The sequence below is a fragment of the Choristoneura fumiferana genome, chromosome 11 (assembly GCF_025370935.1).
Source record: "Choristoneura fumiferana chromosome 11, NRCan_CFum_1, whole genome shotgun sequence".
Lineage (NCBI taxonomy): Eukaryota > Metazoa > Arthropoda > Insecta > Lepidoptera > Tortricidae > Choristoneura > Choristoneura fumiferana.
The window spans coordinates 7,025,148-7,050,465 of NC_133482.1; the positions used below are offsets into that span (position 1 = coordinate 7,025,148).

The 25,318-nt window shown below is 36.7% G+C and overlaps 2 protein-coding genes across 5 annotated transcripts; both read right to left on the reverse strand.

Annotated features, from left to right (window-relative positions):
• Positions 1 to 3,418: 3,418 nt before the first annotated feature.
• Positions 3,419 to 9,463, reverse strand: LOC141432625 (uncharacterized). 4 transcript variants are annotated; one of them, XM_074094297.1, is made up of 5 exons: positions 9,051 to 9,463; positions 8,776 to 8,971; positions 7,065 to 8,701; positions 6,077 to 6,980; positions 3,419 to 3,529 (listed from the first exon to the last, which is right to left on the reverse strand). In XM_074094297.1, the coding sequence occupies exons 1-5, from the start codon at positions 9,156 to 9,158 to the stop codon at positions 3,483 to 3,485; spliced, it is 2,892 nt and encodes a 963-aa protein (XP_073950398.1). In that variant the 5' UTR covers positions 9,159 to 9,463; the 3' UTR covers positions 3,419 to 3,482. The 4 variants fall into 4 exon arrangements, with proteins under 4 accessions (XP_073950398.1, XP_073950401.1, XP_073950397.1 ...); XM_074094300.1 differs by having other exon boundaries at positions 6,053 to 6,980; XM_074094296.1 differs by having other exon boundaries at positions 6,077 to 6,989.
• Positions 9,464 to 9,568: 105 nt separating this feature from the next.
• Positions 9,569 to 25,076, reverse strand: LOC141432626 (serine/threonine-protein phosphatase 2A 56 kDa regulatory subunit epsilon isoform-like). Its single transcript, XM_074094301.1, has 8 exons — positions 24,151 to 25,076; positions 20,809 to 21,005; positions 19,371 to 19,565; positions 15,112 to 15,302; positions 13,868 to 14,081; positions 12,810 to 12,929; positions 11,488 to 11,717; positions 9,569 to 10,756 (listed from the first exon to the last, which is right to left on the reverse strand). The coding sequence occupies exons 1-8, from the start codon at positions 24,287 to 24,289 to the stop codon at positions 10,681 to 10,683; spliced, it is 1,362 nt and encodes a 453-aa protein (XP_073950402.1). The 5' UTR covers positions 24,290 to 25,076; the 3' UTR covers positions 9,569 to 10,680.
• Positions 25,077 to 25,318: the final 242 nt, after the last annotated feature.

Below are 25,318 nucleotides of genomic sequence, written 5' to 3' on the forward strand. Positions count from 1 at the left end.
CAGGTTTTGAGGTGCACCAGGATGTGTGGTTCGTGGACTCTGGATGTACTTCTCTCTATCTCGTTTCCGCCCGTCGACTCACTGCTTGTTATTTTGTTGCTGTGATGTAATTGAATAAATCCTGATTCATCTGAGAAATCATCCGTCTTCATTTTATTGTATCCACGATAAACCTCTGAAAGGACACCGACTGCTGCTCCTACAATTAGTCTGTGTTGCAGCTGCAGCTCTAAAGCACAATGAACGAGATAGTTAGTACCGATGTCAATTGTCCCTTTCTAATAGGGTGACAATAGGATTATGTGAGACAAGTTCAATCTTTCTTGCAATCTTTCTGTTAATTGTTTATCATAAGCACTGAAGTTTTTCATTAGAAATAAATAAAAGAAATAGTACAAGGTATCGATTTATTAATGTGAAATAATAAGTGCAGCGACTAAAATTTTATTTGACATCTACAATGGAAAGTCTTTTGTATGTAAGCAACGGGTTAATAAAATTGCTTCTATTGAATTAATATGCCATCTTTACAATATCAACAAATCATGAAGAATCGTGCGCCAATTTCCATTTGTGAAGGTTTTTTTTAAATCGATTGGAAAAGTTATGGTTATGTCCTTAGATGAATGATTGGTCTCGCGCGCTCGCTCGACTAGATACCGCCGTAACTAAAAACAAAACGTTCGTGAATGCGGCAACTCAATATTGTAGTGTGCGTAAGAACGGTGTCAGACCATTTGCAAGGATGCTAGTGTGCGTGACGAATTGTGTTGCCAGCTGCTACACTGTTACCCGAATTATTGGGAAAATAAATTATTCTGTGGTCTATTAAGTTACTGGTTACAAAATGTATCTTGGGAAATACTTAGAAATTAAGAAGTAATTAAGAGTGAATGTATTAATGTTTGTGTATAGGTTAGGCGTAGGTTTCTTCTTTAAAAAAATGGTAGGTATGATGTAGGTATCAATGATCAGGCCTCACTTTTAATTAAAAAATATATATATTTAAGGACATTCAATATTTACAAATTATTACTGAAAATTCATGGACTGAGTCACCAACTAAGAAGTTTTGCGTACTTAACACGTTGCACCTATAGTTAAACCTAATATAATGTACAGGTTAATTAAGACTAAAATAAAAATATTTTTTTACAAAATATACATACATAGGTACATGCATACATACATACTTACATAAATACGCTTGAAAAACATAACCCTCCTTCGGGCAGTCGGGTAAAAAGTTAACATTTCAGGAAAATGGGTAGAAATACGAAAAAAAAATACCTAAGTAAATCAGCTGATCGGGCTTTTGACTGGAAAGACGAAAAAAATTTTTAATTTTAAGACACATTCACCCCTTAATTAAATAGTGTCGGGTAACAATTTATACACCTTCAGTGTATAATATCACAAAGATAAACATTAAATAATATAGAACTAGGTTATGTATATATAATAATTACGTTAGATACTTAAATAAAATAAGTTATTAAAATTTATCATCATTTAATGATGATAACAATAAAATTCAATTTATTAAAATCTCAAACACGGGGAATTTGATTCTTGTGTACGCGGCAACACAGAATGGCGTTTAGGGTTCATGTTATTTTATTTAGTAATTTCCAAATTATACGATATTTACTGATGGTATGTGATCCCAGTGTCCTTTTTATTTCTTGTAGTATTATTATTAAACAGTTTCACTGCGAAAACTGGCATTTTACTTCGGTTTTTGACCAAAATTTAACAAAAATTCGGGACATGCACATTACGCACAGTTTGCAACGCGACTGACTCGCCTCGGGCTCAGGTACGCCGATTTCGGCGTACTATTTGTTGCCGCATTTGACAAGTACGCCGGCGGTATCTAGTCGAGCGAGCGCGCGAGACCAATCATTCATCTAAGGTTATGTCTATCTCGCGGCCTCGCGGAAACTGCGATTTCCCCGAATAAAAAAAAGCCCGTTTCAGAGACAGTGTATGTAACGTACTTTCTATACAATTTTCTTTCTATACTTTCTATACAAATTTTATTCCTATCCCGCGGGAATTATACTATGTCGCGTACGAAGTCGCGGGAAAAACCTAGTTGTACATAAATGAGATAGCGACATCTATTGAGAAGTAAACTAAATAAAAACATAATTGTCTTCAACAAAACTTAATCAACTAGCAATGCCGCGTTGAACATACCGCCCACCATGACCATGGACGAGTTACCTCTTAACAAAGAACGGGAATTTCCAAAATAAAAGCAGGAAGGTTCAAAGTGCCGACTGCATACGACTGAATTTTTGGTGCTTCACGTGTACATTGCTGAGCCATTTTTGTCGTTGTTCATTTTTCAGAAAACTGTAATAATAGTACAAACGTAAGGACACTACAAGAATTCATGGTCAACATAGTTGTTAAGATTTAAAATAATTTAATTTTTGGCTTACATGTGGAACGATATATTGCAACCACTATGATTCACTTGGACAAGTGTAAATGCAACACTTTATTACCATTTTAATTGTTAGTATTCCTTACAATTGTTATTAACAAAAGTGAGGAAGACATATTCAAATAATGCCGCTATGACATTACGCTTTAAGGGTTACCATATTAGAAATAAAAAAGTAGACTAGACAAAAATATATCTATTGTTACTTATTTAAGAATTTCTACAACGAAATTAATGAAAATTATAATACGATAACTTAAAACTGTTAAAATAACATTAAAATACAATTGTTTCCACAGTTTTTTCGAGTCAAAATTTCTGATCAAAGCATTTTTTTAGGCTGGCAAGATCAAAGAACGAGACACAAGTCCTCCGTTCCGTTATTGGTATCCCTCTCGCCGTAGATGAACCTGTGTAAGGCGCAACAGAGAAAGATACTTTCTCAGCTTGTAATATGGTTCATTTTCGTAAATACATATTTTCAGAGTACTTTGGTCCCGTTTAGGTATTACGTCCATGGTATCAACAGCCACACACAAAAAAGTTTATATATATTTTTTTAAATAATTATTAATGACTTGTTTTATGCTCTTGTTGTACAACATTTGCATGTGAATGCATGTAGGTACAAAATTGACCTCCCGACGTAGTCCTATAAAAAAATCCTGGGGATGAGTCCATAAGGAAATACTAAAGCGCCTTTGTTAGAAATCTACTTCTATTTTTATTATTATCATATTCAAATTACTTGCTTTAAAATAAATGAAATCTACGTTTTCACTATTTAACTATTGACTTTACATAAAGTATAGTCGACCTGGTTTACCACCATAAGGTTTAATGTAATTTGTAACAAGTTTGTAACGCTTATAAAACGTCAAAGCCTATTTTCAAGTCAATATGATAATCAGCCTTATTGTTTTATTTCTGAAGTAGGATAGGAACTGTCATTAAAATTAGTAAGCATCTTGGTCGACTATATTTAATTAAAATAACAAATAATCGATGATTGGTGATGGTCGACCTTCTATGTCTTATCCCAAAGTAAGAAATACACCAGCACATTCTTGAACTCTGAAAAGATAAAATGTTAAAATTTTATTTGTTTTGAGTGACATGACAGCATCAGAAGTTGGTCAAATCGGTTGACGTTCAAAAACGTTATCTATCAGTATCACTATCTGCCATCACTGCTTGTATGAATGCATTCTCTTTCTCTAATATTTCACAATTCTTATAACGAACTATAACAAAAACAATGTAAGTATCCAACAAAAGATAATTTAACACATTATCTTCCACTTTCTACAAAAAAAATTCATAATACTAACATTGTGGGCTGGGTTACATAGAAAGCTTTAATGAAAGTTGATACACTGTTAGACTCTGGCCAGCGAATCTGTCCACGCAATGCCCCGCATTTTTTACGAAACTTTAATCTGGTATTATCATTTTTGAGATTTCACACATTAAGGGGCTCCTAGACGGGCCATATTTTCACTGCAATTTGTGGCTGGCAACTATTGGTGTCCCTGTCTTACTCACATGTTAGACAGGGACTCCAATAGTTGCCGGCCACATATTGCAGTGAAAATATGGCCCGTCTAGGAGCCCCTTTACTATAATGAATGTTGATTGATGCAGTTTGAAGTATAGAGTATAATTTATATAAATATCTAAGTATCAACATCGGTTAATCAGTGTACAGCAAGTGTTGTCACCCTCATTTTTTAGGATTCCGGAGCCAAAATGGCAAAAACGGAACCCTTATAGTTTCGCCATGTGTCTGTCTGTTCCTCTGTCCGTCCCTCCGCGGCTTTGCTCAGGGACTATCAATGCTAGAAAGCTGTAATTTTTCACGAATATATATGTAAACTATGCCGACAGTGCATTTTTTCTTGTACCTCCCATGGACGTAAAGTGGGGCTGATTTTTTTTTCTCATCCAACCCTATAGTGTGGGGTGTCGTTGGATAGGCCTTTTAAAACCATTAGGGGTTTGCTGAGACGATTTTTCGATTTAGTGATTTTTTTTGCGAAATATTCAACTTTAAAGTGCAAATTTTCATTAAAATCGAGTGCCCCTCCCCCCCCCTCTCTCTAAAATCTAAACCGGTGGATGGAAAATTTTGAAAAAATTCAGGATGGTAGTAAGTATATAACTTACAAGGAAAACTATAACGGCTAAGTTTGCTTGAGAATTATTAGTAGTTTAAGAGTAAATAGTAGTAGTAAAGGTATAAAATATACCTAAACTTGAAAGATTCCGTATAAAATACGAAATCCTTAGAAAAATATTACTTAATTTTTTCTAAACTACTAGTTATTTTTTATCACTTAATATTTTCTGAAATGATCAAGTTTAGAATTCACGTAGATGCCCTCATACAATTCTTCTTCTAGCGAATAAATTATTCTTATTCTTAAAATGTTATTGGGAACATCGGCAACGCACCAGAGACTCTCACGGAGTCGCGAGTGTCCATGGGCGGCGGAGATTACTTACCTACACTAGGTGACCTGCATACTGGCTAGTCTACTAAATTTTTTTGACTCTACTTTGTATTGTAAAGAAGATTTCTTCTATGTATAATGACAAATGTACAGTCAAGTGCAAAAATAAGTATTTATTCGAACCACTCAAAAATATGTTACTACGGCCTTATTGCGTCGGAATAAGAGTCCGTGGTACTTATTTTTGAAACTTTGAATAAGTACATATTTTTACACTTGACTGTACAAGGTTAGAGTAATGATAATGGGTGTTTACTTCGCTAGATGTCAATTAAGTTTCAGTTTAACGTTGTGATTAGTACTAATTAATTAACGTCAACTACTGTCCCTGTGCCCTGTCTACTGGCAAGGCGGTGGTAACAATTACTAACAACAAATGCATTTAGTATAAAAACCAGGAGTTCTAAAAGTACTACAGAATATAAATTCCAATAAAAATAAAAATAATATTTTAACATCGATCTTTAGAATGCAAATAACGCGAAGTCCACTAATCGTTAAACAAGCAATGTTTGTTTGATGAATGGAAAACGATTTTTATAAGTGGATTTTTATCAGGTACTTATTTTATTAGAACCCGGCCCCGGTGTAGTTTTATTTTTATTTTTGTAAATCTTCTTTTATAAGAACCTTCTCCTGGCAATAGCAAACACAACAAAAAAAGAATTAGCGAAATCGGTCCAGCCGGTCACGCGTGATTCCGTGACCAATGGAAATAGGGATTCATTTTTATATATTAACCCTTTATAAGGCCCCATTTATTGGAGCATACTACCACAGAATCAAAAGCAGCTATCGAATACATACCTGACAAAGAATATTTTTAAAGCTAGTCGTATTTTCAATAATTACAATGGAAATTGTGACGTATTATGAAAGCAATAAGGTTCAGTTTCCAACTCAATGCAAGTGGTCGCTAAATCGCCTCTGCCTTATTAAGGGTTAAGAAGATTATTTACTTTTCAGCTAACTACATGTGAACTGAATACCACACGCTGCGTACGGAAGCTATCGCGAACTACCAAGGCACTTAATTCTAAGCTGTTCATGCGGGTAGCCCTGTTAGAACGAAAAGATTTATCACCTGATAATAGATGTCTTCACTCACCACGGACGACTGATGACTCACTCCGCTTCACCTGAGTTTGAAGCACTATGTCATGGAATTCTCCTGTATGAACCAACTTGGGTTTTTCGTCACTTTCAATTTCTTGAGCATTCGGAAACGGCGTTACAACATCCATTTCATCCGAACTAAAGTTTGTTGCAGACTCCCCATTTTTCATGCCTGTCACTGAATTTTGTTCAGGACTTGATAAAACTTCTGTAGCATTGTAAATTTCGGCATCGACAACAGTATCTGCCGTAGAACTTATCGTTAGAGTAGTGTCGCAACTTTCTGTGTCTATATCTGGCTGTTTACCAGTATTAGTCAGCAATAAGGTGGAATTCTCTTCCTGCTTTAATTCCAGACTGTCTTTCACAGAGTCTACTTCTTCACTTAATTTTCCACTATTGTTACTCGGAGGGGAAATCGACTGAATAGCGTCCTCCCTTTTCAACTGTTTACGAGGTTCGCTCTTGTCGTAACCGAGCGGATGTAAATTAATCGAGGAAGGTGGACTATTATCTAGAGGCAAATCAATCGACGTCAACATGCTTTCGTCTCTGCTCATGAACTGTCCTCTCTCCGGAACAATGTGAATATTTAATATAGTTTTTTTTGGTTCGTTTATATCACCATCTAATGATTTGGTTGACGGACCTTCGGAATTCACTAACGAACTATTAGAGGCAGTTTTGTATGAAGCCATTCTATTTCTGACTAAGAAGCCCCTGATGTGTGCTTGTATAGTAGTAGCTGCGCTAGATAGCGTAGAAGAGTCATCAGTAGAAAGCGACAGTGATTTCTCTTCGTTGACCGTCTGCAGTACGGTGTCCATTCTACTTATTCCTAACGCTCTACGTTCTTTGTTCAAATTAGCACTTGATATAATATATTCGGGCTCATCCTGAAAGTTCTAAAACTAACAATTATCAAACAAATATAAATTATTTTGTGTGATGAAAATATTTGCTTTATCAAGAAAACTTACCTTCTTTTCAATTTCTTCATCTAGGGAATTATCATTGGCGGTATCATCTGAAGTAGAAGCTCGACTTTTACTAAATAGAAATGTCCGGAATACTTTTTGAATAGTTATTGCAGCAGTTTCTAAGTCCATACCATTTCCTTCGCGATTTTCAATTGGTTCTGCGTTTTCCGTTGTCATATCAGTTTTCATGTTGGATGGATTATTGTGGATATCGTTTTCACTCGCGTATAATTCCGTGGTAATATGGTTCTTTTTACCAGCGGCTATTTCAGTGACGTTGATAACCTGGGATTTCTTATCAATATCATTATGAAGAACATTTTTGTCTACGTGATCATCCGACAGCTCTTTATTTCCGAGATTTGTTACAGTCGCTAGTGTTTCATTTTCGGTTACGTGTTGGGTTGTTAGATCAGGATGCTTGTCAATCGGTTGGTTCTCTTCAGTCACAGAATTTTCTAACAGAGGATCAAGAACTGATTCGTTACTGGTTTGATCCACTCCGGTTTGCGATTCGACAATAATTGTTTTACTATAATTATTTTCACCCTCATCCAGCACTATTGTATTTTCAATACTTTCTGTAGCATCTCTATTTAGTTCTGAATCTGCAACTTTTTCTTGAATCTCTTTACCATTATCAGTTACACCTTTCCCTATGTCTAAGGGCACCTTTTCAGTGTTCAGGTTTTCTATAATTTGTTGATCAGGATTCATTTCTTTCTCTTCTTGTTCATTCTTTATAACTTTTTGGACATCTATAAAGATAGTTTTTTTGTCATCCCTGTTTATTTCGATTTCAATATCAGGGACAGAATTGGAAGGCATTGAAATAATTTCTGATTTTGTAGGAAAAATCGTATTATCTGTGTCATTTGAAATACTTTTCGTATTTGCATTACTTACATTTTCCGGTTTTTTAATTACTTGTTTTATTTCGGAAACAGTTTCTGTATTTTCATCATTCATCTTTTCATTTTCTGACATTTCTACTTCGCCCCGTGACTCCTCATTTTTAAGTATATCAGAAGTAAGTTCAACACCGACCACATTTTCATTAAGCTCTTTTTTTACGCCATTTATTGATGATTCACTCTGGATCCCCTCTAACGGAGCTGGTGTATCCTTTTCTAATACAACCTCGCTTTGTTCTGCCTCTTTTTTTAATTCATCTATTAAATCGACACTCTGAAGTTGCTCCAGGTTATTTGATGGCTCCAGTTTAGTAAGAACACTGCTACATTTTACCACTTTATCTTCTGCTGTAATAAATGTGCTATCTTGCACACTCTCAGCACTAACTGCCAAGTTTTCTTTAACTTCTTGTTTCTGAGGCACGTCATCCTTATTATTATCGGTTGTTGTAATAGTAACATCCGGTTGGAGGAATATTTCAACTTCACTGATCTTTACTAATTCATCACCGTGATGAACTGGCTGCTTCGACGTGGTTATATTTTCGAGTGCATTTTCTGCTAGACTTTTCGGTTCAGTAACATTTATCTTGTGATCTAGGATTTCATTGGAAATGTTTGACATCTTTTTTTGATACTGGAGTTGTCGATCATTAATTCTTTGACGTACTTTTTCTTGCGCTATTTTTATTTTTTCATCCAAAGACAATTGATATTTCGGAGCTGCAATTTTTGATTAAGTTAATACAAATCATGCTCAAGAAATAACACAAAAATATAATTATATACTAACTTACCAGTCTCGGTACCACCACCATTTCTTAATTCTAGCAATTTGTGCATATGTCCAGCACAAAATTCATAGACATTCTCGGGATTATTCTTGAGGATATCTTTCGTTAGGCCCTCCATTAACTCTAAAAGTCCTGGGGGCATTTTAGGCGTCGGGACAGGCCTCGCGTAAGCACCAAAGCCAGTGAGCTTCATTTCCATCTATAAGAACAGAAATAATGGTCAGAATTGGGCAACGTGATTAATTTGAATCTTCGAAACACGAAACGTTGAAACTTACTGAATGCAGGAACCCGATAGTTCGGAATGTAAGGAACAAAATGGATGGGAGTGTGGCGGTGGGCTTGGCCTCGGCTCTGAGAGTCCAGTGTTTGGCGGCGGTCGCCATGGCGACACGCCAACATGAACTTGTGTTGGCGATGCGATCGATCCGCCACACCGCGGTTCAACGCACCTGGTGTTTACCGGTCTCTAGGGCCAATGAAGTTCAAGGCTATTTTCTATAAAAAGACATCGATTTCTTTAACCAGTTTCATATTTCACATTTAGAAACGTATAAAGTCTTGCTTGAATACAATTTCGAAAGAGGCGTTTTAAACATGAAAGTGCGTTCCACAGGGTCTATGGCAATAACTGACATCACAATAATCCCGCGTCGATACCATTATAATCAGAGGTACTCTTTTACACTAATGTACAATTACTAAGGCATAAGCTCTACCTATACTTATGATTAAACATGTTAAGAGTTAAACATAAATGAGAGTGAGGCCTCAAACTAGAAATGAAAAACCAAGCAATGTGAAAATTAGTTGTGTATTTCCTTAGCATTTGCGCAACCGAGCACGGGCACAGGGCGGGGACTCGGGGAGCGGCGGAGCGCGCCGCGCACGCGCGCGCGCAGCGACCGCGCAAAGAATTCAACGACAATATACATGTGAGTCAACTTTTTTATTTTCATACTGTGTTCTATAATAGTAATTTATATATAAGTATCATATATAATTTTTGCAATGTTAATACATTTGACATAACAAACATCTCCATAGTGTACATACATACAACCGCGGGCGGCGACCGGCTCGGCGCGCCCGTCGGTGGCGCTCTCGACTGATGATACAAAAAAATATTAACGCTACAGTAATATCATACAAATTAATGACTATTCCCTTAAAAATTATTATATCTACTTTTATCATTGTTCTACTCCAATGTGATCAAATTAACATTTTAATTTTATCGAGCTGTACGCATGATACATGAAGTCTCCGTGCGCTCCGACCGATTCTGTCCCGACACAGCGCCACTCTCCCGCAGCTAGGTATAAAAATCACACTGCTATAAATTTAAAATAAATAAATGCCTATTTACACTATGTAACTATACAAAATGATAGTACGACGAAATTACATTTTTGAATCGAGCATCTAATTTGAAACGAAAACTTCATACAACGATCTACGGTGGGGCGCCGGCCCCGCGCCGCCCGGCGCCCTCGCTCTAAACATTATTACAATTTCAAATTTCCCTAGTCATTTTGTACAATCATATTCAGCCGAAAGCCGGGTGCCCGAACGATACAATTAATCACCGGTGATACGAAATGCGGTACAATCGATCATGTATCAATAATACATACAACTTTAACTTATTTAAACAATTTAACAATATTAAAAAATCCTAATGTAAACTAGTGACCTAAGTAAACGTATATAAAATTGTAGTACAGCAACGACGGAGCGTTCGCGAGGGCCCGCGGGGCGGCGGCGCGGCGCCGCGCGCGAGCCGATTGGAGGTGTAAAAAATTAATAACGTCATTAACAAAAATGTAATCGAATAGAAAATATGAATACATAAGTGAAAATAGAACGGATCGCATTAGTCTAGGTGTGGCGCGGCCGCGGGCGCCATCACTTGCGCGCGCTCAGCTCCAGCTCGCCCAGCCGCTTCCACAGCTCGTCGCGCTCCTTCTCGCGCTTCTTCTCTCTGCAACAACCGCCACCACGCACCGTCAACTCAACACACGACTCGCATTGTTTTACTAACAATCATCTTAAGTTTATTAATTTAAATTACATATCAGAAGGTGAAGTGCATAGTTTATGGTCAGCGAAAAATTAAAAAGTTAAAAAGATTGCAGGCGCGCTAGCTCGACAATAATGAATTAGCGCGCCTGCAATCAGTCACTTTTTTTTTAAGTTAAAAAGGCCATGGAAATGTTGGCACAAGTCGTATACAGCCAAGTCTAATGGCCGGTATCAGATATTTTGTTGGAACTCCTGACTTTTTCTATTGGGTCTGAAATAGCTTGTGGTGTTTTCGGTGGTTTTTAATGAAAAAAGGCGGGAAAGCATAAGAAAAATATTGGAATAAAATTAAATTTTATAATATATCTTGAGAAAAAGTTTATTCTATTTCAGAATTATTCACCATTTTTGAGAAAAGCTTCATATTAGTCTCGGCTGGAATAGCAATTGCTGGCTTCGTATTAGTTATACTCAGCCAGCAATTGCCTACTTCCAGGCCACGACAATAATCTACTATTATGTATGTGTAGTTGTACATAAAAACAAAAAGTTAAACTCTTACTCGTACTTTATTACACGCACAGAAAACATAAGAGCGCATGGCAGTGATTATGTGCATTTAATAGTAATTTGTGCGTATTTGGTATTTGAGGGATAATGCCGTGATATAAACAGAAGCAATGCACTCACTTCTGCCGTTCCGCCTTATAGCTGGCGGTGAGCTCGTCAAACAGCTTCGAGTTCATCTCCATGAAAGTCTTGAGCACGTTGTAGACGAGCGCGACGATTGTCTGGTTCCAGTGTTCCTTGCTCATGCGATACAGCGACGGGAACATTATTGGCATGATCACGTGGTTATTCTCTTCCATCAGGGACATTATGTACTCGTTGTTCCAGAAGTATAGCGCCCTCTCTGCCACCTGGGTTACATAATTTCGTAAGCTCTTAAGTTTTTTAGGAATTTTAGCTATTCTAGGACCTTGATTGGTATTTAAACCTGACCCTAATCAAAATACACCCTATTTTTACAAGTCTAGGTTACATTGTTAGGTCTCGGAGTACAACTCGATGGTACCATAATTATTGTATTGTCTTCTCATCAGACAGAACTACACATAATTGACAAGTTTCGTACAATAACACAATAACAAGTAGGTCAAAATCAAGTTGAAAGGTTCCGTTACATACAAATTTAGATACGAGTGAAGTTAATATAAGCGTGTTAAAATACTTTAATCGCACTAGGAAATATAACATCGATTGAGATAAAAAAAAACCTTCAAACGCCCACCTGAAATAAAATAGTAAACTAATACTATAATATCTTAGCTTTCTAGGTTGGTAACGCATCTGTAGTCCTCAGCTGTTACGAGTGCCCAAGGGTGATAGTGCTTGGTTACCATCAGATGAATCAAACGCTTGTTGCCACCCTTTAATAAGAAAAAACTCACCTGGCGAGCGAAATTTTAACCATCTCGGTGTTTACTCCAACAGGTGTCTGATTTAAGGGGCACTGGCTGCAATACTACGGTAACTACGGTATTTTTTTAATGCCATTTTAAGTGTAATCAACTTGTTTTTTGACTATTAATTAATAAATGCGAAATCCATACTAATATTATAAATGCGCAAGTGTGTTTGTATGTTTGTGTGTTTGTCCGTCTTTCACGCCGTAACGGAGCGACGGATCGACGTGATTTTTGGCATAGAGATAGTTTATGGGCCCGAGAGTGACTTAGGCCACTTTTTATCCCGGAAAAATGCACAGTTCCCGAGGGAACAGCGCGCGATAACCGAATACCACGCGGGCGGAGTCGCGAGCAAAAGCTAGTATAATTATATTTATCCGTTGCTTAGTACCCATAACACAAGCTTTGCTAAGCTTACTTTGGGACTAGGTCAATTGGTGTGAATTGTCCCCCGTGATATTTATTTATTAATAACAGATTCGGGAAAGGGAGTAAATTTAGCGGATTTTTCATAAACGAAACAGCCAAAAAACACACACATACCTGAAAGTGTGGACTGGAGACGCACTTGGCTATCTGTCTGAAGAGGGGCTCTTGTATTTTTGCAAATTGCGCTGGCTCGATAACGTCTAGAATCTCTTCTATCTCTCCCAGAAACATCACCTGGAATAAACAATGGTATAGAAAGATTGGTTTCAACTTCAACAATTATAGTCGCCGAAATCCTGTTAAATACAAAACAAAATCCAATCAGCAACAATGCTCCCCTGCATTATGAAACATCTGTAGCAAGTTTTCTAATGACTACGTGTCAATACCCCAAATCTAGTTTATTGGTGTTGATTTGGGTAAAAAATTGCACGAGCCGCATTTCACATTTGGTTATTTATTATATTGACACGACAAGTGTACCTTTTCTACTTTTCTAATTGATAAACTTTAAAGTATATTATTTTCTTGATTTACGATTGTTCTCAAAGTGACGTGTAAAACTTATTAACTTGTACTACACAAATGAAAACTCGAAAGTATGAAGAACAGCGATGCGCTCGGTTGTCGTACAGACGGTGACGTGTGCGTCATGTATTAATGTTACCATTGTTCTACATCATTCGCAGATAATTGTCACTTAACTAAGTGGATAATTAACAAGTTCAATAAAAAAGGAAAACCGTCGCTAATAAACGCTTTAATGCAACAGACGTCTCTTGAGCGAAAATAATTTGCAAGTGCAAACATGAAGCCGGAAGTATGATACCCATGATTTTCGACAGAGAATCATCAGACTTCGGCGGAGATTTGCCGACTGATTTGACATTGCCTATCATTATAGTAACTTGATGGAATGCATGCACCTTTTGAACAATGGGCAACACACGACAAAAAAAATGCCTGAAAGTCGCGCCCACATGCACCACGAAATGCCGACATGGCGCCTATGGCACGATTTTTAGCTGTCGTATGTTGCTGACTGGTGGCGTTCAAAAGGTTGATTTGAGCTGTAATTTTGCAGCATTTCGTAGATTGCTTATCATATTGCCGAGTGATATCATTTAAAAAATGTCTCCCCTGGCCGTTACAAGGTGTAAAAGCTGAGTCACCTCTTTCTGCGAGCAGGTCTTGGGCCAGAACTTCAGCAGGCCGCGCACGACGGGCTCGGTGAGCGTGGCGTCCTTCTCGAGGAACTGCACGACGCAGTAGGCGAGCTGCGCGTGGTACAGCGACAGGCACTTCACCTTGTGCAGCGGGAGCAGCACCTTTACCAGGAACTGCTTGTGCTCGCTCTTCAGGGGCAGCGCGAACCCGTTGATTATACTGACAAACATTACACTCACTTTATAATAGGGACAATCAACTTTTCAGTGCTGTTTTTTTATCTCCTTTCCCCTATTTATTGTTTAATTGGGATGTCCAAATTTTTGACAACATATAATAAATCGAAAACCATTTGGAGAAATAGGCATTGTGAAGCGTTTTCAGAAATCAGATTCCAAAAATGTGATAAACTGAATTAAATAAACAAAATTTAAGTAATGACCCTCATTTGACCACCCCTGCAGTGTCTCGTCACAAAGGCAGTTATAAAGCAGGTCTACACTCTTAAGCAAATTGACAGTTTGAAATGTTGCTGTCCTGCTTATAATAGCAAAGAGTGACAAAGATAGAACTTTAATCACACGTTGCGCAACTGGGCCTTAAACAGTTGTCATTTATCGTAAAGTCCGAAATGTATACGATCACACCATTAAATAAACAAAGGAATAATCGAAGCTAAAAGAAGAGAAATAAAATAAAACTATTTGTCATGGTTCATTTAGGACCCTAAACCGTGCTTGAATTATTGTCAAATTGTTATGCCACAGATTATGTTATGTACGACCTGAATTTTTCTAGGCAATGGAACGCGGCTGTCTCACTGTGACGTCATTCAGCGTATTTCGTAAAAAAATATAAAAAATTAAATACTCATCTAAATTCAAAAACAATGAAAACGGTATCTTAAAATATCCTATTCTTTCCAAAAAAAAAAAAAAACTATAGGTTATTTTTTTGGTGCATCCCAATTGATCGTAAACCACAGATACATTTTGTTTGTCACAGAAGATTCTAATTTTTCCAATAAGGCGATGGTCTGATATTAACAACAGACTAAGGGAATTCATAAATGTAGTTAAAAACAAAACTTGTATAGTATTCATTAAAAATAAACACAAATCTGAAGCTATTATCATAACACCTTGTACACCATAATCAAACCACTGTGGACAAGGGACCAACTGTTTATGCGCACATAAACACTACCAGTTATTGAACTGCACTACATAAGGAATTGCGGTGCACTAACCTTCCCAATATTTCTAACAGTTCACCGACACCATTAAAATGTTCGGTTTCGTAGACGAATCGCAGGAATATGTTGTTGATCTGTTTCCTGATGAAGGCTCGCAGCCCGAGGAACTTGCCGTAGATGCGATGCAGCACGGTCTTGAGGAAGTCGCGCTCGCGCGGGTCCTCCGAGTCGAACAGGTCAAGCAGCTACAACAAATGTCACCGTCAACCATAGCCGGCAATAGTCACCGGTTATTCCAGAGAGATCTATGGGGAGATCCATAAATTACGTGAGGGGTTTAGGGGGCGAATCTGCGAAAAAGCGAGCTCATACAATCTCACGTGGTGGGGGAAAGGGGTCTCTGCATATATCATACTGTAATTGTTTTTCCGAGAATATGAGAATTTTGGATTAAATCAAGTAAATCCTGTTTCTCACCTAAACGAATGCCACAAAGTAGCTCTAAAACACGCATTTGGAAAATAAAGGCTGACCAGAATTATAAAAAACCTCGCCATATTGCGGAAAACCATCATGTAACCATTGTAACCATTGTTGAACTAAAAGAATTTCCTTGCTCACCCGCGACCTTATGATAGTTAAGCTTATGCAAAATATGCGTGTTCATGCAGTTCCTCCACCTCCACACTGTAAGAACACACACAAATCACATAAACCCATCTATCATTATTTATTTACTGTCAAGGCGTGCTTTATTAACTGCTATTGTTGAAATTAGACCCAAGCCGTAGCAAGGGAGATGATACTAAATTTACCTGCTCATTAAATTAAATTGAAGCCTTATTATGATATTTCTTACAGTACAATTATCAAAATTTATGTAAAGGTAGTTTACGACGCGTCGACTACGCGTCGTAAACTTTTCAAACCGAAAGCTTGCGTTGGGTTGGTGTCGCAGTAGTGTGAAAATTCATAAGTGTGCGAAGACCTCTATTGTACTCGGAGAATGATGAAGCTGATTTACCGAGAAGAGATTTGGCGAGCGACACAAAGATAAACGAGGTTAAGCAAATGTGTGTCAATTGTATAGATTACGATTTGTTGACTTTGGTAACGATGGAACAATTTTCAGCTAATAGCAGATTCGGTTATTAATTAGATCTGGTTTTGGGCACTGCTTATAAATACCAAACCCCAAAAGAGCCCACATTATGTCTACAGTGCGTCAGTCTTAAGCTGCGTCCACATTTGTATCATTTTGTTGTATCGTATCTCTGTCGCGTTGCACCGACACGTATCAAGATGGCTAGTATGGACGCAAACACAGCGCGATCATGCGGCGCGCCGTATCTGATCGCTCGGAATCGATGTTGACACACGTTTTTATATACCCCGCGCACTCGCGATCAGATACGCGTATCAAGATCGATAAGTATGGACGTGTTTTGATATTGTATTATGATACGAAGTTATGATTTGATACGCGATGATACGCCGTGATCGCTCTCGAGGCGGTTTTTCCCCGATCATCAAACGTATCATACGCATAGCGTAGCATCCACACTTAATCATACGGCGTTATGATACGAACCGCTGCTACGCTACGGTTAGTATTGACGCATTTTTTCTAGTTGTTATTTTTTTTGTTAGTTATTTTGTACCGATGCTAGTGATACGGTGTGCCCAGTATGCGTCTATACTTAGGATACGCAAGCTAGATACGATACGCTTGATAGTGATCAGCAAAATGATACAAATGTGGACCCAGCTTTAAGTGTCGGATGTTAAGTACATGTATGCACCGTTCGCGATGTAGCGATTTGGCTGCATGGATTTTGGATAACACGCGCGAAATGACTGCCATATATTTTAAGGAGAACTTGGTAATGCTTAAGATATACTGCTCTCCCGTAAGCGGTAAGGGCATGGCCAGCGATGGATCAAGTTTGTCGCATCCCGCCGCAAAAAATACGATAGCAGATACTTCAATACACATGTAGTAGTATTCGGGAAACAATAATGTACAACTCGGAATGTACGCGCAATAATGTACGACGTGATAATCCGAAGCATTATTGCTTCCGATTATCATGCCGTACAAAATATTGCGCGCGCTATAATGTACGACGTGATAATCTGAATCCAATAGATTAGAATGACCATAGATTTGTGTTAGGTTGTGTTAGGTCCAATTGTGGCGAAGCGCCAGGACCAAATTAAGTTATTTTCTACTAAATTAATTAATATTCGGTGTACACGAAATCAAATGTAAATAAGCACGGATTATCATGCCATGCATTATTTGAGCGTGCGTTAACAAGTCGTACATTAACTACATCCTAGTATTAGTCTTGTGGATTACACGAAGAAAAAGTACAATTTGTATAAATTTTTCATTGAATACATCGATTGTTTAGAGCTGAAAGGTCAATTTAATCATCTCTAAGGAGACGTCTCACAGCATGGCAAATGGCTCTTCTCAGAATAGGTGATATTATATGAAGTTCCCGTGCTGGCCCACAGCAAATTGGGAACTTCTAGCACACCATTGACCTGCTTTACAGGTGTGTGCAGTATCATTCGCGATGTTTTCCCTCACTATTGGTAAATTTATAGTAAGTTTCAAATGTGATTCGAAAATATTATTATTTTTTTAATTTTAGTCTATCTTATACTTAAAAAATCGTTTATCGCGAATCGAGATTGACTGGTTTTAAAAGCTGAAATTTGGACCGAGGATTCCTTTTGTAGAGTAAATGCGCCACAAAAGCGTGTGCAACTAGCATATTCTTTTATTCTCTCACGAGGGCGAAGACGACTATGTTATATATCGTCACTACTTTTAAAAGAGCTCGTAACTTGAAATTTATAATTTTTCTAAGTGAACTTTATGCGCCTTATTTGAAGGGTCGATTTTATTGACGTATTGATTTGAGATACGAGGTTTTTTCAAAGTAGTGATATAGTCGACTGGTGCATACCTATGGTCTATTTCTGAAACCTAGATACTAAAATGAAAGTCTGAAATGTCAAATATGAAAATAATGTGGCCAGCATAAATCGAACAGTGCTGCTCTATAATTTCGGTTTACGATATAATTGTAAATAATCGGTAAAACGTATATTTTATGATAGCAAAAATAACATTAAAGCATTAAATGTTCTACTTTCTATTTTGAAAATATAAATGAACTTTTACGATAAAGTGATAAAATCTAAGCACAGGTAAGAATACAGTGCTCATCACTTAGTGCCAACGTAAAAAATCATAACTCAGAGGGGCTACTGCAAAACTGGGAAGACGAAGCCGCCGTCCCTTTCACTTGCGTATTAAGTAAGATAGGCGTCAGCGGAATGGCAACATGCGAGGTTCTAGTTTTGCATTTCATAGTATAGGGCCAGTAGGACTACTGCGAGGTTCTCTCGAATCGAGAGTCGAGGTTCGTGTCGTGCTGTCCCGCTGACGCTAATATTATTTCATGCGAGAGTGGGAATTACGATGCGATGCGAGCTTCGATTTGCGAATTTCGTAGTAGCCCTACAGATATCACACAACGTCATTCATGTTTTTCGTATTCGATCGACATTCGTTACTTTACTCGTACTCGTATTGTGATCGGATGTGTTCAGTGCGTTTTCTCGTGTTATGGTATGTGTGTTTTTATTGTAAGCATTGAGGGGGATCGTACTTAGAATGAAATTGAAACTTAAATATCAACATCTATAAAAAGTAGAACTATCTCCAAAATGGTTGCATTTTTATAAGACCCATTTTACCTTTTCCAGAATGTCCTAAGTGCCCTATATGTTAGTACGTCACGAATCCGTTCATATCTTAACACCTACTACAAAATCTTTCGGTGATAACCGGTTGCGGCACATCACTATTTATTGGACGCAAAAAACAGGTAACACATGAAACGTCACTTTAGTATCTCGGATTAAGAATCAGACCATATTAGAAACATATCCTAATCATTGTCTGTATTATTATTGTACCAAAGCCATGAACAAACTATTGATTACAACTTTTTTCTCTTTATTTATTTGCTAACTTCACGCTCGAGATTAACAGTTATAAATTGTTACATCTGATGACAAATCGCATATGCCACCACCCTTCCAAAGTAATGAAATTAGCAGCGGAAGAGACTTACGCGCGTTTAGAGGCTAATTACTAATTAATTAATGTTGGAAGATGGGTGTGCCATTTATAGTGCCTTTAAGGTGTTTTCGTGTAACAATATAATATATGCAACACTTAAAAGTCTAACATTAACAGTACAAATTAGTAAAAAGAAATATTACATTACCTGCAAGACGAATTTTTGGTCAATGACCTTCTTGCCGATAGTAGGCTGGAAGTCAGTGGACTCGAGGAAGCGCAGAAAGAACTCGTAAACTAGTTGCAAATGGGGCCATGAGGCCTCCAAAGTTGGATCATCTTCCTCCGGGTCAAAGTCAGGGTTGTCACTTGGCGGCAAAGTGCGGAACAAGTTGGCCGAAATCTGGAGTAAAGGGATATTCATCATACCATTATAAGCTCAAGATATGTACCAGAAGAATCACAATAGACTCGACAAATCGAGTCTTTGAATATTGAGCTTTAATTGAGAAAAATATTGGCTTTGTTTTGGGGATATTTTAGACATAGACAGATAAGACAACGTTAAACAACCAAGAGGTCACTGACTTGACATTATTACTTTATTTCATATGTACTTTATTTAATAATCAATTATTTTAAAAATATGAAAGCTTATAAAAGAGCAGAGGGAAAAATCTAAGAAGTCTCCTATTAGGAGTCTTCAAGGATCACTTCACTTTGCACTATGTAGGTAAATAACATTCATAATCAATTTTGTAATGAAATTCGAAACTGTTACAGGTACTTTACATTTCATGTCATTTACAATCTTTACCAAAGAAGAACACAATAGCTATCAAGTCATATTTCAGCAATACATTGTGATGTGCATACCACACAGAAATTTGATTGGCAATTGAGAGTGATCCCATTTGTCAAGCAGACATAAAACATTTATATCTCCCTCTTACCTAAGAAGGCATCCTTTTCAATTGCTAATTAAATCAACCTCACAGATAAAGTTTGTACTTTGTAATCACTTTTTGATTTTAATCTAACTTCAGCTATCAGAATTCTTATTCTTGCAACATAAAATAATAATATAATTGTTGCTCTCATGGATTAGGAGAGATCAGCTGTTTGATTATTTGCCTGATCATTGATTTCATCAATCTTGCAGCTCTTATAATACCCTGCTGATGGCCTAATGGCCTTTTACACAAGTTTCCAATTAGAACAACCCTGTGTTCCAGTTGTTCTAATCATTGACTTATTAGCTAGTAAAATATTGTTATTGTTATTTATTTTATTCAAAAAAGCCATAAATTGTATGTATAAGGTACATGCTGATGTTATGCAATACAGGTAGAATCAATACAATTTTACTCAGTGGGTGTAGCTAGATACATTTCACTTAATGACTAACAGTTAAAATTATAATATTAATTTAAGCTATAGGGACATAACTCGATAACAAACTTTTTCAGAGCTGGCAAAAATTTTTGTGTGTTTGAGTGACTTAATTTCTACAGGCAATGTGTGATACACTTTTGCAGCCACGTAAGTAGCGCTGCGCTGGTAGATTGTTGTCGTAGCAATAGGGGCCCTATGGCCTATTTGGGGTATGTTAATTAGTAAAAGTATAAAATTAGATAAAATCCTACCATTTTTATAATCTCTGGGTAGACAGGCTCAGTTAGAACTCCACGGCCGCCAGTGATGTACTCTACTAGCTCATTGAGAGTGGCACGTTTTATCTCCTTGCCTTTAAGGTCGGCAACAGGATCCATAAAGTCAAATGCTACACAGCACTGCCGAAGCTTGCGTATAAACAACTCCTCTTGCTCACCACTAGGTACATCTGTAAAAAAACAATCATACTTTACCAAGTACACTATATAGTACATTTAGATTCCAGATATCAGTACAAGGGGCATATTCTTTATTCTCCACTTTGGGTACCCTTACATCTTACTTTTATACAAAAGTTTTGTTATCGTTGTATAGATAGAGGCAGCACAATCACAGTAACTGTGCCACAAGACAAGAGAACAACAATGAAAATGTATCTATGTTGCACAGTAAATAGTGTAATTGAATAATTTAGTTTAATCTATATACATCCAAATCATCCAATCCATGCTATTCATATGTAAAAATTAATCCCTATTTTCTTTTGTCACATCATAACTTTAGAATGAATTTACTGATTTCAACCATCTTTGTTTTTTAAAGTTTTCTGATAATTCATAGAAGAAACTTATGAAAAAAAAAAAGTTTCACAGATAATTAGTAGAGCGGATTCTGGAGCGAGCTGAGTATGCATTATTTTAATATAACCTAACCAACAAAAAGTTGGGAACCCTCCGACATTTTCCCACCCAACAGTTTAGATTTTAGATGCTCGATTTCAATGGAAATTTGCACTTTAAAGTTGAATATTTCGCAAACAGATCACTGAATACAAAAATTGTCTTAGCAACCCCCCAATGGTTTTAAAAGACCTATCCAACGATACCAAAGATAGTTGAGAAAAAAAAATCACCCCCACTACGTATGGAGGTACCATAATTTTTATTTTTTATTGTACCACTGTCGGCGTGACTGATATGTATATTCATGACAAATTACAGCTTTCTAGTACTAATGGTCTCTGAGCTTACCCGCGGACAGACAGACGGACAGACATGGCGAAACTATAAGGGTTCCTACTTGACTACGGAGCCCTAAAAATCGTGCAAGTTGCATTACATTGCGGCGCTCGATTGACCACTACAAACTCGTTGGCTTTATGGCCTCTCAATATAATGCAACTTGCACGATTTTTCTTGCAAGTCTAAACTCGGCTTAACAATATCAATACAAATAAATAATAAAAATGTTATCAAGTAGGAAGCTCTAATACAGCTTGAAATTTAAAATAAAGTGTTAGAATACATTAATGAAAAGCTATTAATTAAGCAGGAGAAATTAAGTTTAGTTTAACCTGCTTTATACAAGCATGTTATTTTTATCTACATGTGTTTATCATCAAACTAGAAATAAGTTCAAACTAGTAAAAAGACATTTACAGTACACACAGTTATTTTTTTTTTCATTTTCTAATTAGCTAAGCACCTAGCAGCATTTGAGTATTAACATACAATTTGTTTTACAGAGAAACATTCTATTAAGTTACAAATTGGACAATACAGATATCTGGACAAATTACAGAAGTTCTTTCCATCTAAGTAAAAGATAGTTACTATCTTCATCTTTACACACATTTACAGATACATTCATATTTCAGCATACAATACACAGTCAACATCACATACACCAGAGTAGTCAGTACTCAAAAATATCATAACACTGTTCACATATTTGTGAGTAACACAGCTGCTCTAATACCTACAAGTCATTCTGACTGTATTTGGTACACTTGGAATACTTTTTTGATATTGGTCTATAAATGCAGGATTCTAATGATGCTGCACTACAATGACATACTGTACATGTACACTGCAGTTACACACTGTACAGATATCATGTATGATGGACCAGATCCAAGTCAGATTTTTATTACCAATAAACCATGTCAGTATTGGTATGTGGCAGTCAGTATCGGTTAAGATCAAGTACCAATCTCCTTTTAGCCTGTCCTTCTACCTCTTCCAAAATATACTCTGAATCCTTGCCAGGCTGTGAAATCGGCTACCAACCTCCATCAGGCAATCTCCCACTGTGGGATCTTTCAGAGAAGGCTTGAGAAGGTTGTGGTTTACACCTTCTCCTTAAATATTTGAGAACATTACTTTGTTTTATATTCTTATGTATTATGATTATATGTATATATATAGTAGTTTATTTATTTATACTGTAATTTATGTATTATATTGTTTAAAGCACTGTATAGTAGCTTCCACTATTTTGACTTCTCATTCACTCAAATGTTGACTGGTAGAGATCCCTTAAAGGGATGAGTCCGCCTTTGTACAAGTATCTTAAATTTTGTCAATTGTTTATTTATTTATTATTTATTAAAGATCAAAAATACAACAAATTACAGTACAGGTCTTAGTCCTAAAGAGTATTTTGTTTCTTTTATTTTGTACAATAAAGAGTTTGATTAAAGGAGACCAAGAGTTCAGTAAGAGACACCTTTTTCTTCTTCACAATAGATTATTCAAGGGGTAGTTAATCTGATTTGGGAAACATTTTACTTGTTATTAAAACAAAAGTATACCAAAATTATTGTGATATTATGATTATGATTAGTCATAATCCAAGTGTAATTTTGTAGTTAAGATGTAACAAGACAATGTGGATTGTTATCATTACATTAGAATGGAATAGCAGTATCTAGTATCCACAACAGTGTGTACAATACATGTTTCTTAGTTCTATTTTGGTTATAAATTCACCTGTTTGTCAATACATTCATTTTAATCATGTTATAAGAAACTCACTGATTATATTAACAAATATTATAAGGTTTCAGAGTCATGATTATGATATTATGATTTAAGTAGGTAAGATTATATCACAGAACAGGAAGTAAGTATGCTAATTAAATACATGGAAAGTGTCAAATAGATAGGTGTTACCAATTAGGCTACAGTTAGGGTTAACAGACACAAATTTTTGAATACTTGAATAAAAAATATCCCTTGTTGCTATGCCTGGCAGAGTTATGATAATAGTATAGTAAAGTTATTTTTTACAGTATAATAAAAATAAAAGAATTTAATTTATAGAAGTTTGTAAGTGCAGAAGTTAGAATAAAGGTTTTCTAACTGGGGTTGGGCTAATAAGTATTTTGTGTAAAATATTAATTTAAACATTATTTAAGCATATACTTGTCTATTACCTACTGCTGAAGAGATTAAAACCCAACAAGTTTCATGCTTAACGTGTGATTAGTAGGAATTAAATCTAATTAGAATATGAATTTCTCAGTGTAGGAGAGGTTAGGGAGGAGGAGTCGAAATGGCAAAGGCAGAAGCGATAGTAAACAAGTGGCGCACCTTTGAGAAGTGGCAGCGCCTGCAGCTCCACGTCCTGCGTGTTGCGGTACCGCGACGATCCTTGCGACTTCTTCGTCTTTTTCTTCAGCGATCGCTTCGCGAAGGGATCGATCCTGTCCACAAACGTTCCCGAAGACATTTTGGTAATTTATAAGTGTCCCGATTGACAATAGTAGACAGCGATCAATGCGAAACTTGTTTTGATTCGGGCAGATTCATGATCCGACCCAGTTGACGAGACGAACGCGCACTTCCCGTAAGGTCGCAGCACAATATTAGAGCCTAAACAAACATTCCTTCGTCACACATGACGGTAATGGAGTGGTCACACTCAGGCCATTCTTTATACACTTCAAGATTCCACAATAGTTACGTAATTTTAAAACGACTATAACACTAAAATGACACAATAACAAAAACGAACAGTTCGATTCACAAATTTATCTTTATTTTCTGAGGCGTGTCACGAATAGCAGCAGGGAGAAGTCACATATACATACAAGCCTCGTGTAATATCAGCCGGTCAGTCAATGACAATATATTTCCTCAGTAATCCTTCGAGATTATCAAATATTTAGTTATAATAACACGTAAAACGGCGAAACAAAATGGTTTATGTCCTTCTTGGACGTAGTCGACGAATAAAGCGGTGATGACACGGAGCAAAATTTAACACCAAAAATCTATCACCGTACTCTCGCCATCGCTCACCATCCGCTTTGAATGTAAAACTGGACGCATTAATGCTTATAATAAGATTATTTCAGGATATTGCACTTCTACACGTCCGGATGAATGTTTTTGCGACTTTTTCCGCTGCGGAAAACGACCAATTTACAAAAGTTAATATAACTAAAAGATTATCATCACTAGCTTTTAGCTGCGAAAACGCTACACTCATAGAAAAGTACCTTATTCTGAAAATAGATGGAGATAGAATACGTTAGTTGAGTCAACTCTTGTACTTTTTTTATATTTTTTTAACGTTACCTAACAAATTTAGTCTCGTGAAACGGAGAAAAAAATGAAAAATATTATATTTTACATTTTCATTGCACAACTAACAGTTTTACACTTAATAAATCGATTAAAACAATGCAATATGAAATTTCTCTTTCCGTTTTTATGGTGACGTTCAAGTTAGTTTAAAGCAGCGTTTGAAGCACAA